We start from the raw sequence: 18,118 nt of genomic DNA on the forward strand, positions 1-18,118 counted from the left end.
TTCACCCAAATGAGCAAAAGTCTTGAATAGACAGTTCATAAAAGAGCATATGAAAAGTATTCAAACTCATAATTCATCAGGGAAATAGAAATTTAAACTAAAAGGGGATATTTCACACCCACTAAAAGGGATAAAATTAGACTGATAACATGGAATACTGGTGGAATGTAGAGCAACTGGAACTCTTAAACACTGCTAGTAGAAGTATAAAATGGCAAAACTACTTTGGAAAATTGTTTTGCAGTTTCTTATGGTTAACTAAATACCTAACCTATGACCTTGCAGTTTTATTGCTGGGTATTTAATCCTAAAGAAATGAAAATATACCTTCACAAAAGACTTATATAAGAATGTCTAAGCAGTTTTATTCATAACAAGCAAAAATTGAAAACAGCTAAAATTTCCATCTATAGGAAAATGGGAAAACAAATTGTGATAGATTCATAAAATAGAATGCTACTCAGTAGTAAAATGAAGGAATAAACTATTGATACATGCAATAACATAGCTATAATCTACAGTTATCACGTGGAGCAAAATATAAGCCAGACCCCAGAGAGTATATATTTATTGATTCCAATTACATGAAAATCAGAAATAGCTGAAAGTAATGGTGATAGAAATCAGAGTGGTGGCTGCCTATGAAGCTGAGGTTAAGATGATAGAAATTTTCTGTAATCTTGATTAGTGAGATGGTTACACAGGTATAAACATTTTTCAAAACGTATCTAATTATACACTTAAGATCTGTGCATTTTACTGCATACAAATATTAGGTTCAATAAAGGACTAGCATAGAATAAAGATATTTACTCATCGATTAAATATACACACACACACACATATATATATATATATATATATATATGAATGAATGAATGTGAAAGTTGTTCAGTCATGTCTGACTCTTTGCAACCCCATGGACTGTAGCCTGCCAGGCTTCTCTGTCTGTGGAATTCTCCAGGCAAGAATACTGGAGTGGGTAGCCATTTTCTTCTCCAGGGGATCTTTCCAACCCAGGGATCAAAGCCAGGTCTCCCACATTGCGGGTGGATTCTTTACTGTCTGAGCTACAAGGGAAGCATGTGTGTGTCTGCCTAAAAGATCATGTGTAATTTAGTGCTGAAATACTGTTTTGGCTCAGTTACATGTGAGTATTTCTAAATTTTTAGAAATATCTGTCAGTATAGTTTTTAAAAGTTACTTTGGCATTATATTGCTTATGTCACCTTTCTTTGAAAATTATTTTCTAACAAGGCAACAACTTCCAGGTTAAAGGATAATCTTATTTTGGAGTAATAGACCTCCTTTCTGCCTCATGAGAAACCTGTATACAGGTCAAGAAGCAACAGTTAGAACCAGACGTGGAACAACAGACTGGTTCAGAATTTGGAAAGGAGTACATCAAGGCTGTGTACTGTTACCCTGCATATTTAACTTCTGTGCAGAGTACATCATGTGAAATGCCGGGCTGGATGACTCACAAGCTGGAATCAAAATTGCTGGGAGAAATATCAACAACCGTAGCTGTACAGATGATATCACTCTAATGGCAGAAAGTGAAGAGGAACTAAAGAAACTCTTGATGAGGGTGAAAGAGGAGAGTGTAAAAGTTGGCTTAAAACTCAACATTCAGAAAATGAAGTATCCGGTCCCATCACTTCATGGCAAATATGGGGAAAAAATAGAAACAGTAACAGACTTTATTTTCTTGGGCTCTAAAGTCACTGTGGACATTGACTGCAGCCACGAAATTAAAAGACTTGCTCCTTGGAGGAAAAGCTATGACAAATTTAGACAGCGTATTAAAAAGCAAAGATACCACTTTGCTGACCAAAGTCCGTATAATCAAAGCTATAGTTTTTCCAATAGTCATGGCAGATGTGAGAGCTAGACCATAAAGAAGGCTGAGTGCCAAAGAATTGATGCTTTTGAATTGTGGTGCTGGAAAAGATTTCTTGAGAGACCCTTGGACTGCAAGGAGATCATATCTGTCAGTCCTAAAGGAAATCAGCCCTGAGTACTCATTGGAAAGACTGATGCTAAAGCTGAAACTCTAATACTTTGGCCACCTGATGCAAAGAGATGACTCGTATTGGAAAAGACCCTGATGCTGGGAAAGATTGAGAACAGGAGTAGAAGGGGACGACAGAGGATGAGGTGACTAGATGGCATCACTGACTCAGTGGAGATGAGTTTGAGCAAACTCTGGGAGATAGTGAAGGGCAGGGAAGCCTGGTGTGCTGCAGTTCATGAGGTCACAAAGAGTCAGACACGACTTAGCAACTAACAGTAACAACAATAGATCTATTAAGATTTTCAGAGACTCTGGTAATTAGTGCGTTTGTTTCCCTATTCTTTGCTGTAAGAATTGGACATAACTAAATATAAGAAAAGCATACTTTTCAGAAGCTAAATATGCTAGAAGCTGAGAATGTAATTTAAAAAACAGGAAATTCTGCTGAATTGGAATTTGATTCAGTTATCATCACTTCTCATTATTCCTGCCAATTACTGGTAACATTTATTAATAAGATTAGATGATATAAAAGGTTTGTATTGTTTTTGCCAAGCAATACATTTCTTTAAACTATTCTGAGCTCTGCCACACACTTGATTCTTTAAGAGGTACATGATATTTCTCCTTTTTAAAATTTTTCTCTATAAAGCTCTGAGATTAGCAGAAGGAGAATGACTGCTTAATAATTATTAATAACAAGTTAACAACTTCTGCCGGGTAAACAATTTTAACCCTAGAAACTTTGACCTTAGAATCACTGACTTAGCATATTTTATGTTTGCTTTAATCTCTAACATTATTACTCTTTCTTTTTTTTCCAATTTTATCTTAGTTATGCTTACACTTAAAGCTTTCTGTTTAAACGTCACCTTTTTATTTACCTGTGGGAATTATGTGGAAAAATCTTGATAGTGCTTTGAGTTTTTTTTTAAACGAAAACCGTTCATTTATTGCAGGAATCAGAACAGGTTATGTTGCTATTAACTGTTGGCATGAGGATGATGATGAAGTTAGTTTTGTATGAACTTTCTGTTTATGAGCACTTCTGTTAATGATAGTTCTGCTATGATCTGAACAGGAACGAGTTCAAAAGACCTTTCCTCATCCAATTGATAAATGGGCTATTGCTGATGCACAGTCTGCCATAGAGAAACGAAAAAGAAGAAATCCTCTCTTACTGCCTGTGGACAAAATCCATCCTTCATTGAAGGTAAAAGCAAACGAGCAAACATACAATAACAAGACACACAAAAAACCATTGAGAGAAGTTGTTTTTAGCAAATAGTCCTTTATGTAGTATTTATGTATCTATATACATGGTCTATAAATATATTTATGTATTTATATATGTGGTCTGTGTGACTGTGTATGTGTGGTTGAATATGTATATACTTGTATATACACATACACACATGCATAATACATATAGATGTTCTTTAATATTTGCAAAAGGCAAAAAGGAATATACTCTGATAAAATCAGTTGCTTTTCAAATAGTATTAAAAGTTAATGATAAGAAATAATGCATCTTTTTGGCATCTTCTGATGACTGCTACCCTAATTAACTTTCAGCTTTTTGTTGTGTATAATGCAAAAGCTACTGTGAGTTCAGAACTGTTTTTAAATTCATTTGTATCTGTTATAGATATTTTTATATACATTGGTAAAGTTGGGTGTTGGGTAGGAAATATTATTTAGTCTGTACAGAGTAGCTGGTGTTCCTGGATTTGAATATCCCTTGGTAGCAGTTTCAGAACCCCCTACATATATGTCCTCTCATCAGTAGAAACTGTTGTAATTTGGGAATATTAATTTAAAAAATGCAAATATTTGTCAGATGGGTTTTGGATCATATATCAAGAGGTTTTCAGTGAAGTCCAGTCTAAGATTTCTGTCTTAGAATCAACTATCTCTTCTTGTTTGATATTAAAGGCAGATTTGTTAGATTTAAAAAATCAAAACCAAAACCCTGATACTGAGCCAACAGCTCATTTTACATCCTGTGGTACCTTTGAATTTAGACATTTGGTTTCTGGAAAGTTGTTTATAAGCAAGAATGTTAAACAAAATTTTAAGTGCGTTTTACCTGCTACTTGACAGTGCTGCCATTTGGGGGAATTAAATTGTTTATTTTTTCCACAGGAAGTTTTAGGGTACAAAGTGGACTACCATGTATCCCTGTATATTGTGGCTGTGCTAGAGTATATCTCAGCTGATATTTTGAAATTGGCTGGTAATTATGTTTTTAATATCCGACATTATGAAATATCTCAACAAGATATTAAAGTGTCAATGTGTGCAGATAAGGTAAGTATTAAAAAGTATTTAAATTTAGCTACAATGCTAGTGATTATATGTCATTTCTATCTCTGTTTTTTAATACAGGGTTATATTAGTGATTTTTATAATTCCTAGTATTACAAGACAGAAAAATGGTGGCCTTACAGACTAATAACAATGATATTTTCAGATTTTTCAGCATATGGTGGGATGAGAATCTCTTTTTTTCCATCGAAAATTCTTTACATGCAGAGAAAAAAACATCCAAAACCTCAAACAAGTTTTAAAAAAGTAGTTTGAGTTTTGTATTTTTAGAAAGAGAAAAAATCCAGAATATTCAGATACTTTTAAGTTTAAGAAGTAATTTTGAAAAACATACTTCGATTTTGTAGCATAATTCAGTGGGGCATGAGGAAAGAGAAGAAGATTTTACAATGCCAGAGTTACTTTCTTCTGATCATTTTTTTTGTTACTTCATTCTTCCTCTCTGTAAGCTACTGAGGAAAGAAATTGAGTCTTATTTTCCTCTCTCCTCCTTTTCTTCCCTTTCTACTTTTCTCCTTTTTTTTTTTTCTTTCTTTTGAAATCAACATTTTTGAATGCCTGTTATGTGTCAGATACTGCCCTGAGCAATGTACAACACTGAACATATCAGCAGTCCCTGTGTTAGAAGGAATTTATTTTAGTGGGTAATAAAGTATTATAAGTGAATAATTGCAGTATAAGATAATTAAAAGTACTATTATACAAATGAATCAAAGGTGCAGTGGAGAAAGTGATGAACTCTGGATAGGGAAGACCAGAAACACTTCATAGATAAGTGCCTAAGCTAGACCTCTAGGTGTGAATTACCCCCAGGGTCTGGCCTAGGACACTGGTTCTTCACCTTGCACATCAAAATTACCAGTATTCTTTAAAAGAATACTGATGTCTGTCTGCATCTTACCTCTAGAGGTTCTTATTTACTTGGCCTGGGATTGGCCTTTAGGCTCACAAGTGATTCTGATGCACAGTTAACAATTGAGAGCCATTGTACTATGCCATAGTCTCAAAAATGATTTTTCACCTAAATTTTATTATAGAAATTCCTTATTTCTGTTTGACTTCTCAAAAAATGAAAAACAATGATTATATGTTTTTTTAAACTTAGTTTCTAGCTTACATTTAGAAAAGTTGCATGTACAAAAAAAGATACTCCCTTGTACCCTAAACCACTTGAGAGTAGGCTATTGACATAGTTTAGTGTATCATATGAACAAAAACATTTTCCTGTATAATCACACTGTGACAGTCAAAATCCAGGAAATAAATGCTGATACATTATATTATGTAATCCTCAGACCCCATTCAGGTTTTGCCAGTTGTCCCAATGACGTCTTTTATAGCAGAATGATCCTGTTCAGAATCACGTGTTATGTTTAGTTGTCATGTATCTTTTTTTTCTCCTTGTTCACTCTGGAACAGTTCATTCTTCCTCTAACTTTTATGACCTTGACGTTTTTAAGGATTATGCTTATTAATGTTTAAAATGCTCTTCAGTTTTTTCTGACATTTTCTCTTGATAAGTTTCAGGTTATGTATGGAGCTGTGGCAGAAATGCCATAGAAGTTTTCATTGTACTTTCTCACATGACAACAGTTTTGATGTGTCCCACTTTTGGTGATGGTCACTTCAATCCCTTGATTAAGGGTTTGTCTCCTAGATTTCTCTACTTTCAAGGACTCCTTACCCTTTGGTAATTAATGAATATTTTGTGGAGTATCTTAAGGCTATGTAAATATCTTGTTCCTCATCACACTGTGTGGTAGTTTAGTCCCTAAGTCGTGTCCAACTCTTGCTACCCAGTGCACTGTAGCCTGCCAAGCTGCTCTGTCCATGGGATTCTGCAGACAAGAATACTGGAGTGGGTTGCCATTTCCTTCTCCAGAGGATCTTCCCAAGCCAGGGATCGAACCCAGGTCTCCTGCATTGCAGGCAGATTCTTTACCAACTGAGCTACGATTTATTTTAATATGGACTCATTGATTCTTATTTTATTTAGTGGAACATAACTTGTTACTTTATTAGTTATTTTGATATTCAGATTATCTCAAGTTGACCAGTGGGAGCCCCTTCAGTTTGCTTCTCTGTCCCTCTCTCTCTTTTGACATAAAATGCTCCAGGTTCAATTTGTTCTTTACCTGGCTACTCAAGCCTGGAATTAGTTTTCTAAAAATTCCTGGTTCCTTTTAGTGCAGAATGGTATTTAGAAACCATGATCTTGGTGCTCGATGAGCTCATTGATAATGGAGTGTTACTCCTCTGATCTCTTTAAGGTCAAAATTAGGGAGTACCTGTGTGTGTGTGTGTGTGTGTGTGTGTGTACATACATGGGCTTCCCTGTGTGTGTGTGGAGTACGTGTGTGTGTGTGTGTGTGTGTACATACATGGGCTTCCCTGTGTGTGTGTGTGTGTGTAGATACATGGGCTTCCCTGGTGGCTCAGTGGTAAAGAATCTGCCTGCCAAAGCAGGAGATGTGGGTTTGATCCCTGAATTGGGTAGATCCCATGGAGAAGGAAATGGCAACCCACTCCAGTATTCTCGCCTGAGAAATCCCGTGGACAGAGGAGCCTGGTGGACTACAGTCCATGGGGTCACGAAAGTGTCAGACAAAACTTGGTGACTGAGACAACAATAACAACACATACATATACATCTATATTTATATTTTATGTGTCTTTAGATGAGTTCTCTTCAACCCACATTCATTACCACAGACTTCATTTTCCCCTCCCGTTTTTTACATTTGTAATTTTGTTATCTGATAGTGAGAAACCTGGCTCCTGTTTTTCTTAATATATTTATTTGTTTGATCAACTCTTCTGTATGTGACCAGTCTCCCAGCAGGCCTATCTCCCCACACTGGTGTAGACATCCTATTTTGGCATAGAAACCCTTCTCCTTCTTTGTATACTTTCTCCTAACCCTCCTCAAATTCTGACAGTCCCATCTTGGTCCACTGCTGCTGGACCAACTTCCTGTGCAAATACCCTCCTTACCCACTAGGGCTCCAGCACCCTGCATCAAGCTGCCCTATTATATGGATAGTCTGTGTACTCTGATTGATCTCTTAACATCTTGTGCCCACCACCCTCCACTCCTGTAAACACCCTCCCTACTCCTCTCAGGAACTAGCACACTGAGATGGGGCTCTGCAACTTTTCTCCACACCCTCATGCAGGGATTCCTCCTTTATTTGCCCCATTCCTCCACTCTCCCTGCCCTGAAGAGTGGCCTTGCATGGGATTATTGACAGACTGTGGGAAGGGGAGACTTTATTCTATTCATAACTTTGCTATGACTCTTTTTAAAAGCAAAAGTAGCTAAATTCTTAGAGAATTACACAGTCTCAGAATTATAAGAGACCAGATCTATACGAAAACTGACAGGTGGTAGTCACATAGCATCTGTTTGAGCACTGGGGAGCTTTTTGCTCATAAAACTGTCTATTCATTTTTATAGACTTCTAGTTAGTGAAATGTCTTCCTCATAGAGAGTTAAAATTAACTTTCCTATTAACTTTTTTCTAGACTAGCTGTCTTTTATTAGCAAGAATATACTTGATAATTCAATATGTACAATTTTAAACACACCATGCTTTTTAAAAAAATTTTTGGATAGAATTATCCAAAAGAGAATTTATTAAAATTCAGTGCACTTTTAGGGTACACACCTGTAGTAGAACTATAAATATCAAGTATGGCATGCATTAAAAAATTTTTACTGAAATATAATTGATTTACATTTATATTGTACAGCAAAGTGACTTAGTTATATATATATATACACACACACATATATATATATACACTTTTTTCATACTCCTTTCTATTACAATTTATCATAGGATATTGAATATAGTTTCTTATATATATAGTTTCTACTATACAATAGGACCTTATTATTTATCCATCCTATATATAAAAAGTCAGTTTTCATCTGACTTTCCCATTAACTTTGATTCCCTAATTCTCATCGTTCTTCTGGACTACGTTAGATAAGATGAAACTGTTTTTCAGAATAAGTCATTCTGTTATTTAAAGCATTTTCCCATGTACTAAATTTTCACCTTTTGAGACTTCACAAACCAATCTTTTTGACATGATTTTCAGATTTTCTTTGAATTGCTCTTAGACTGTGATTTCAAAAATAAAGACAACAGTCTAGATTTGTTCTGACCACACAAAGTGCAATGAAATGCCTACTTCTTTTATTTGGTATGATGTTCTTTTATAATTTTACTATTAACTTTTTGGAGCGCACATGTTGTTCTGTTTACTTAATGAGTTCACAGATGTCTCAACTCCCTAGGTCTTTTCACTGGAGGTGCTAGTATATGTCTCAACTCTCTAGGACTTTTCACGTGAGGTGCTAGCATGTTATATGTCTCAACTCCCTAGGCCTTTTCACACGAAAAGTGTGCTGTTGGTATTTTTTTTTTCCTCCAAGTTTGAATTCAAATTTATCTCTAAAACTCAATACTGTTATTGAGACTGTGTCCAGCATATCAAGATATTATAAAAATCTGATTTTGTCATTCATAGTTGTAGATATCCTACTAGCTTTTTGTAATATATGCCAGTCTAAGAAACTTAGTTTGTTTCAGTTTGAATTATTTATTAAAAATATTAGAAAAGGTATAATAGGTGATATTCCTCACAATGTTATTAGAGGCATCCTTCTAGATTAATAAATTACCACATTTTTTCACTATGGCCTTTTAGTCAGCTGCCATTTCACCCCTTTGTCTAATTTGGGAATCAGCAGGCTTTATCTGTAAAGGACCAGATAGGTAGATGAATATTTTAGGTTTTGTGGGCTGTTATATATATATTTGCCTTTCTTTGAACCACTCATCTTTGCTTTTGTGGCAGGAAAGCAGCCATAAAACAATGAGTTTAGGCTGTGTTCTAGTAAAACTTTATTTATACAAAAGGCAGTAGGCTCATTGTAGACTGTGGGCTATAGTTTGCCCATCCTTTACTCCTATGATTCCAAATTTGTCACAAGAGACTGTTGTATGTATAGGAAAGATCCAAATGACTTTATTTGTGGGACTAGTCATGTGAATGGAGTAATGAGACTAGTGTGATATGGTGTGATCTTAGTAAATCTAAACTGATTTCCTGTGAGCACTGTTTCAGGAACTTACAAGCCATCTGTTTAATAAACTGTTCAAATAAGTGCTTTCTAGAGGTCTCTAGTTTCCCAGACAAGGTCATATAATTTGACAGAGAACTTGAGAATCAAGTTTTTTTCTGCATTTAAAAAAAGCAGCATTTGAGTATATGATGTATTCTGACCCATCAGAGATTCCTGAGAATACTTAGATGATCATAGGAAGGAATTTTAAAGCTTAACCCATCATATATTTTCACTATTAAGGAAAATAATATTCAGATTGGAAAAATAGAAAATATATGCTTAGGAGGAAATTTGATGTTTAAGCAAGGCAAAGCCTTTGGCTGTGTGGATCACAATAAACTATGGAAAATTCTGAAAGAGATGAGAATACCAGACCACCTGACCTGCCTCTTGAGAAACCTATATGCAGATCAGGAAGCAACAGTTAAAACTGAACATGGAACAACAGACTGGTTCCAAATAGGAAAAGGAGTAAGTCAAGGCTGTATATTGTCACCCTGCTTATTTAACTTATATGCAGAGTACATCATGAGAAATGCTGGGCTGGAAAAAGCACAAGCTGGAATCAAGATTGCCGGGAGAAATATCAATAACCTCAGATATGCAGATGACACCACCCTTATGGCAGAAAGTGAAGAGGAGCTAAAAAGCCTCTTGATGAAAGTCAAACAGGAGAGTGAAAAAGTTGGCTTAAAGCTCAACATTCAGAAGACTAACATCATGGCATCTGGTCCCATCACTTCATGGGAAATAGATGGGGAAACAGTGGAAACAGTGTTGGACTTTATTTTGGGGGCTCCAAAACCACTGCAGATGGTGACTGCAGCTGTGAAATTAAAAGACACTTACTCCTTGGAAGGAAGGTTTTGACCAACCTGGATAGCGTATTGGAAAGCAGAGACATTACTTTGCCAACAAAGGTCCATCTAATCAAGGCTATGGTTTTTCCAGTGGTCACGTGTGGTTGTGAGAGTTGGACTGTGAAGAAAGCTGAGTGCTGAAGAATTGATGCTTTTGAACTGTGGTGTTGGAGAAGACTCTTGAGAGTCCCTTGGACTGCAAGGAGATCCAACCAGTCCATCCTAAAGGAGATCAGTCCTGGATGTTCATTAGAAGGACTGATGCTAAAGCTGAAACTCCAATACTTTGGCCACCTAATGCAAAGAGTTGACTCATTGGAAAAAATTCTGATGCTGGGAGGGATTGGGGGCAGGAGGAGAAGGGGACAACAGGATGAGATGGCTGGATGCCATCACCAACTCGATGGACATGAGTTTGAGTGAACTCTGGGAGATGGTGATGGACAGGGAGGCCTGGCAGGCTGTGATTCATGGGGTTGCAAAGAGTCGGACACGACTGAGCAACTAAACTGAACTGAAGCAAGGCTAGAGAGAGTAAGAGCACAGAGCTGTTCTGAAGATTATTTCTGTGGACCCAGATGTAATAGGAGTTGAATTCTTCTGTATTTTTTCTTTTGTTGTAATATTACTCCATCTGTTTCAAGAACTGATTCTCCTTTACTCTTCTTGTGAACATGACCAAGAAGTGCTTTTATTGTCCTAACATTTATTCTGATCCTTAATTCAGTTAGTCTTTAGCCATTCATTACAAGTCCTGTGTCTGCTCAGTCACTCAGTTGTGTCTGACTCTTTGCAGTCCCATGGACTATAGCCCACCAGGCTCCTCTGTCCATGGGATTATCCCAGCAAGAATACTGGAGTGGGTTGCCATTTCCTCCCCCAAGATATCTTCCCTATCCAGAGATCAAACCCCTGTCTCCAATGTGGTTCCTCCATTAGCAGGTGGATTCTTCACTCCTGAGCCACCTGGAAGGCTATTGCAAGTCGTCGCTCAGTTGTGTCTGACTCTTTGCAAGCCCATGGACTATAACCTATCAGGCTCCTCCGTCCATGGGATTTTCCAGGCAAGAATGCTGGAGTGGATTACCATTTCCTTCTCCAGGGGATCTTCCCGACCCAGGAATCGAACCCAGGTCTCCCGCATTCCAGGCAGATGCGTTACCGTCTGAGCCACCAGGGAAGCCCTTACCAGTCTTAGCAAGTTCAGTTCAGTTCAGTTCAGTCCAGTCGCTTGGTCGTGTCCGACTCTTTGCAACCCCATGAATCGCAGCACGCCAGGCCTCCCTGTCCATCCCCAACTTCCGGAGTTTACTCAGACTCACGTCCATTGAGTCAGTGATGCCATCCAGCCATCTCATCCTGTTGTCCCCTTCTCCTCCTGCCCCCAATCCCTCCCAGCATCAGGGTCTTTTCCAATGAGTCAACTCTTCGCACGAGGTGGAAAGTATTGGAGTTTCAGCTCCAACTCGCAAAGTATTGGAATTTCAGCTTTAGCATCAGTCCTTCCAGTGAACACCCAGGACTGATCTCCTTTAGGATGGACTGGTTGGATCTCCTTGCAGTCCAAGGGACTCTCAAGAGTCTTCTCCGACACCACAGTTCAAAAGCATCAATTCTTCAGCACTCAGCTTTCTTCACAGTCCAACTCTCAACATCCATACATGACCACTAGAACAACCATAGCCTTGACTAGATGGACCTTTGTTGGCAAAGTAATGTTTCTGCTTTTGAATATGCTATCCAGGTTGGTTATAACCTTCCTTCCAAGGAGTAAGTGTCTTTTAATTTCACAGCTGCAGTCACCATCTGCAGTGGTTTTGGAGCCCCCCAAAATAAAGTCTGACACTGTTTCCACTGTTTCCCCATCTATTTCCCATGAAGTGATGGGACCAGATGCCATGATGTTAGTCTTCTGAATGTTGAGCTTTAAGCCAACTTTTTCACTCTCCTGTTTGACTTTCATCAAGAGGCTTTTTAGCTCCTCTTCACTTTCTGCCATAAGGGTGGTGTCATCTGCATATCTGAGGTTATTGATATTTCTCCCGACAATCTTGATTCCAGCTTGTGCTTCTTAGCAGTTTGCAAACATACAATATATGTATGCTCTTTAAGCAGGTGTCTTTTGTGCATTTACTGTGCATCAAATGCTGTGGATTTTAAGATGAAATTATGGCTCTTATCTGTAGAAATGTCAGTATAATTTAGGTGCTTATATAGAAAAGAGAGAGGATGTTTATGGAGGACTGAAGCCAGGGAAAAGATTTTAATGAAGGAGTTCATGAAGAGTTGGGAAAAGCTATACAAAGACAATTACATTTGAGCTAAGTGATGAAAATTACTAAGGATTTGTCAGGTGAATAAAGGTGAGAATTGGAAGGAAAGAGAAGTAAGAGAAGGTGTTCTAGACAGGAGAATAGAAGGACCTGACCAGTTTTAAGAACTGTTTGTGAGTTGGAGTTTAAAGGATTTGGGGACTGATTTGGTTGAAAGTTGAGAAGTGTTAAGTCTAGGGTAAGGACAAGTTTTCTAGCTATGAAGTAGATGATGTTTGATTAGTGATTCTGAAGTGAAGTGTACATGTATGGGTTTGTCAGACAGAGAGATACCTAGCAAGCCTTTCATAGCACTCGTCTAGATTCCAGAGAGTTTCTGACATAAATATTTAGGGAGTCATTATGTAGTGATTGATAATCATCTAAGAAGGTGAGCTCACTCAGAAGAAAATATAGTACATGTTTCAGACTGATGGCCTGCTAATGAATAGGGGTTCTCCACCTAGTGAATAGGGGCTCCAAGTTTATTTTTTTAAATTTTGAATTATTTGCAGTCTGTTTATATTTACAAATAATGAAAATTCTACATAAAATCTAGATTTCAGACTCTTCTTGAAAAAGAAAATCAAAATGCCTGATAAAATAGCTACCATTGAGCACACTTTCCTGTTTAGGTCCATGCACCTTCTAGTTTGCCACACTGCCTGTCACCTCTCAGGTGTTAATATGATGTATCATCTGCCTGACTCCTGTAGCATTTACATTCAGGATTTTGGGAGTCGTGTGGCCAAAACAGTTTCAAAAATGGGACCCTTCAGTGGGTGGCAGGGAAGGTAAGCAGTAGAGAAGGAGGCCTCACTGATAGAATGGTGTATGAGAAGCCAAGGGGTGAGAAAGTTTTAAGAAGTTCTGGTTAGCTGTGTTAATAACTAGAGAAAACAAAAAGATATTCAGACATTATTAGTGAGTTTCAGCAGAGTGGTGAGCTTGAGAACTAAGAAATTAGAGATACCAAGTACAGACTACTTTAAAAATATCTCTAGTGGGGAAGAGAAGACAGTTCTGTGTCATACTTTCCATTCTTTTGTGTGTCTGCCTAAAATCAGATTTCATTTTCTAATTCCCTGTGAAGCCCCAGTGGTTTCTTCAAAGGTCTTGAGTGGCTGAGAATGGGAGGCGATGATGTTCAGATGGAGGGGGCAAGGAAGAGAAGAGGGATTTTAGAGTATCACAGGATCTGAGGCTGGGGAGGTAGGCCAGGGTTAAATTGTAAGTGGCTTTATCTTCATGAAATTAGAATTGTATACTGAAAGCAATGATATCCAGTATCATGTTTATGTAAGATGTGACACAATTTGGTTTTAGGAACATAATTTTGGAACTGGGGTTGGGAAGAAACCTGTGGCAAGGAGCTCATATTGCAAGACCCTCTAAGAGGTGATATGGCTGCTTAATAGTCTGATTTGAAGCTTGGAGGGTAATGGAGAGAACTGACCAGGTTTAAGAAATATTTTTGAGTTAGATTTAAAAGATCAGGAAAGCAGAATTCATGTTTATTTTGCTTATTGCTATATCTTACCAATATCTGGCACAATTTCTGGTGATCAGTAGATATTTTTGAGAATGAATGAATATCTCATATTGTCAGAATTTGCTCATTCTCTGAATCGTTTTACTTTTGGGGCTTCCTTTTTGGAAGTGTGCTTTTTTTTTTTTTTCTCTTAAATTCTAAGAAAGTAGTTTTCAGTTAGTCATGCATATATAATTAAGTAGGTCCAATTTTCCTTTTTTTAAAAACTATCAATATTTTTAATTCTAAAAAGTATGGTCACCTTTTTCCTATTGATTTTAATATACAGCTAGCTACTGCGTGTTGCTTGACTCAAGTCCATAGTACCAATCTTTATTCTTTCCTGAAAAGGGAAATTATCACTATAGCAATTTAAGCATCTGTGGGATGCTTGATTTTAACAAATGAACTTTCTATAGCAGTTGTTAATGTAGTAAATATGCATCAGATAAGCATCATGCTATTACTATATTTTGTGTCTTGTTTCATTTTTCTCCTTTAAACTCCACTTAAGTGCACCTAGGCATTCTTACAGTAGGATAAATAACTACTATTTTTAATGCCTATTATTTGCTAGTCATAATAGTATGCATTTTATGTCCTTTACCTCATTGAATTCTTTCATCAATTACATACATGTAAGGGATCTGACTTTCGAATGAATATTCGAAAATATTATATTGTCTATAATCACAGGTAAATGATAGAACTGTGATTTTTGGCTCAGATTATTGTTCTCCAAACGTGTGCTCTTTTTGCTATTGTATATTTTGTGTTTACATGTATGTATATATATCTATATACACACAGACACACATGTTTTGTGTATATAATGTGTGTATATATGTATTTCACTATTAGATTTATTTTCATAAATATTTATTTTTCTGTATCCAGTTTTATTTGAACATATATCTCACTCCAGCTTTTCATATTTCTCTTTAGTTTTCTTTTATAAATTTGGCCTATAATACACATAGCTCTCATTGTTTAATAATATTTTAATTCCAAGTACTTTGAAATGGTCCTATAACAGTAAGTAAGATAAGTTTATTCATTACTGATTTATATTTCTTAGGTTTTGATGGACATGTTTGATCAGGATGACATAGGCTTGGTTTCTCTTTGTGAAGATGAACCTAGTTCTTCAGGCGAATTAAACTACTATGACCTTGTTAGAACTGAAATTGCAGAAGAAAGACAGTATCTACGGGAACTAAACATGATCATAAAAGTATTTCGAGAAGCTTTTCTTTCTGACAGAAAGCTGTTTAAACCTTCTGTAAGTACCTTTTTGAGTCTGAAAGTCTGTCTACCCCCAAATGTCAGATAGTAGCTTAAAAATCATAAATAGTAACTTTATAAACTTAATGAGTATGTAAAACAAAAGTATGGTTTTATATAGCACTGTGGTATTGTTTGGCTTTATTTAAATTTTTTCAGTTTTTTATTGAAATATAACTGATACACATTCCCAAATGAGTTGTAGCTATATAGCATAGTGATTCACAAGTTTTAAAGTTTATACTCCATTTATTGTTAGTATAAGTTATTGGCTATATTCCTCATGTTGTACAATACATCCTGGTAGCCAATCTTACACTCGATAGTTTTTACCAACCACTTCCCCATCCCGATACTGCCTCTCTTCCCCCACAATAGTAACCACTAGTTTGTCCTCTATATCTGTGAGTCTGCTTCTTTTTTGTTATAGTCACTAGCTTATTGTATTTTTTAGATTCCACGTATAATTGATACTTGTCTTTCCCTGTCTAATTTAATTCACTTAGCCCTCCCAAGTCCATCCATGTTGCTGCAAATGGCAAAATTTCATCTTTTTATGGCTGCATAGCATTCCATTGTGTATATATACCACTTCTTTATCCATTCATCTGTTGAGGGACACTTAGGTTTCTTCCATATCTTGGTAATTGTAAATAATGCTGCTATGAACACTGGGGATGTTGTGAGAGTTTTTTTTTTTGAAAGAAAGTTATCAACTTTAATCAATTGATTTCTTACAGAGCTTTGCCCATATATCTGTGACAAAATCATGTTGTGGGTTTTTTAGTACATGAATTGTTAGACTAATATGTTCAGTGACAATGAAAATTAGACACAAAATTAGGGGAATTACACTGGAATAAAATCTCTTTCTACTGTGCAGTATTTGAGATTTATAGTTATTCATTTGAAGATGGTGAAAGAAATGTATGGTCTAGAAAAGAAAGATATACATTTTTTCCTATCTTTTGGTAAATACTTTAGGGTAGTATAAAATTTTAATGGTGAGACTTTTTAAGAATAAAAGTTTATGCAGAATGTCTCATAAACAAAGGCAGAGCGGCAGAGTTCTACTCTGCTGGGTAGTAATGGGATGAATTATGATGAGGATCCAAGAGAGTCTTGTCCATGTTTTTCTTACCTCTGTAGTTTTCTAAGGAATCTATCTAGACAGATACTGTGTTTGTTTCTTTAATTTAGATTTCTTTTTCTTTCCTTCCTTTCTTACATGATCTATTTTTCCTTGGATGTCTGAGTGTCTTTCACTTTAAATTCTTAGCTTTTCTCTTACCTCCTGACTTCCTCTCCCAAATAACTATTGTGTGTGTAAGTGTATGCGTTCAGTCCCTAAATTGTGTCCAATTCTTTTTAATCCCATGGACTGCAGCACACCAGGCTTCTCTGTCCTTCACTATCTCCCAGAGTTTGTTCAAACCCATGTCCATCCAGTCGGTGATGCCATCCAACCCTCTCATCTTACCTTGTCCCCTCTCCTCCTGCCCTCAATCTTTCCCAGCATCAGGGTCTTTTCCCATGAGTTGGTTCTTTGCATCAGATGGCCAAAATATTGGAGCTTCAGCATCAATCCTTCCAGTGAATATTCAGGGTTGATTTCTTTTAGGATTGACTGGTTTAATCTCCTTGGGACTGTCCAAGGGACTCTCGAGTCTTCTCCAGCACCACAATTCAAAACCATCAATTTTTTGGTGCTCAGCCTTCTTTATGGTCCAACCCTCACATCTGCACATGACTACTGGAAAATTCATAGCTTTGATTATATGGACCTTTGTTGGCAAAGGGATGTCTTTTCTTTTTAATACACTGTCTAGGTTTGTCATATAACTTTCTTGCCAAGGAATAAGTGTTTTTTAATTTCATGGCTAGAGTCACTGTCCACAGTGATTTTGGAGCCCTAAAAAATAAAGTCTGTCACTGTTTCTATTTTTTCCTCATCTATTTGCCATGAAGTGATGGGACTGGATGCTATGATCTTTGTTTTTTGAATGTTGAATTTTAAGCCAGCTTTTTCACTCTCCTCTCTCACCTTCATCAAGAGACTCTTTAGTTCCTCTTCACTTTCTGCCACTAGGGTGGTGGTGTCATCTGCATATCTGAGGTTATTAATGAAAATGTAAGGTGTTTTAATTGGCTTTTATCCTTTTTTTAAAAAAATGCATGTTTAGTTTAACATTTGATAATAACTTCTACTGGACACAGTGCCTTAAATAGTTAACATTTTTATGTTTTTCAAAGTACTGTCCTATTTTGTGTGACCCTTAAAAATTCTCTGAGATAGGTAGGACAGGTATTATCATCTCGACTTTACTGGTGAGGAAATAGACACAAAATAGTTATGACATGATAAGTTACTTATGGAGGTTGAACTTGATTTTTTTATACCACAATTGGGTTTTGTCTAAAGTGTATGAAGAATTAAAAACTTAACAAATGCTGTTAGCTAATAACAATTGCTGGAACTATTACCCTCTTTACCTTTTATTCATCCCATCAGTTTTCATTCCTCAAGAATTAATTTTTATGGTTCTTTTTTCACTGAATTTGTACTGATTTGACAGAAATTTTTTATTAAATATTAAAGAGCCAAGAGAAAGAGTGAATCCCTTTATCTCTATATTATATTTTTAC

At 36.5% G+C, this 18,118-nt stretch overlaps 1 protein-coding gene across 1 annotated transcript in view; it reads left to right on the forward strand.

The window, feature by feature from the left end:
• Window positions 1–18,118, forward strand: part of SOS2 (SOS Ras/Rho guanine nucleotide exchange factor 2) — a 100,120-nt gene that overhangs the window by 21,464 nt on the left and 60,538 nt on the right. The window contains exons 3-5 of the mRNA XM_040226783.1: window positions 3,099–3,230; window positions 4,163–4,327; window positions 15,267–15,470. Coding sequence (XP_040082717.1) covers window positions 3,099–3,230; window positions 4,163–4,327; window positions 15,267–15,470 — 501 coding nt within the window. The remainder of the gene's footprint in view (window positions 1–3,098; window positions 3,231–4,162; window positions 4,328–15,266; window positions 15,471–18,118) is intronic.

This window comes from Oryx dammah, unplaced genomic scaffold (genome assembly GCF_014754425.2).
Source record: "Oryx dammah isolate SB20612 unplaced genomic scaffold, SCBI_Odam_1.1 HiC_scaffold_26, whole genome shotgun sequence".
Lineage (NCBI taxonomy): Eukaryota > Metazoa > Chordata > Mammalia > Artiodactyla > Bovidae > Oryx > Oryx dammah.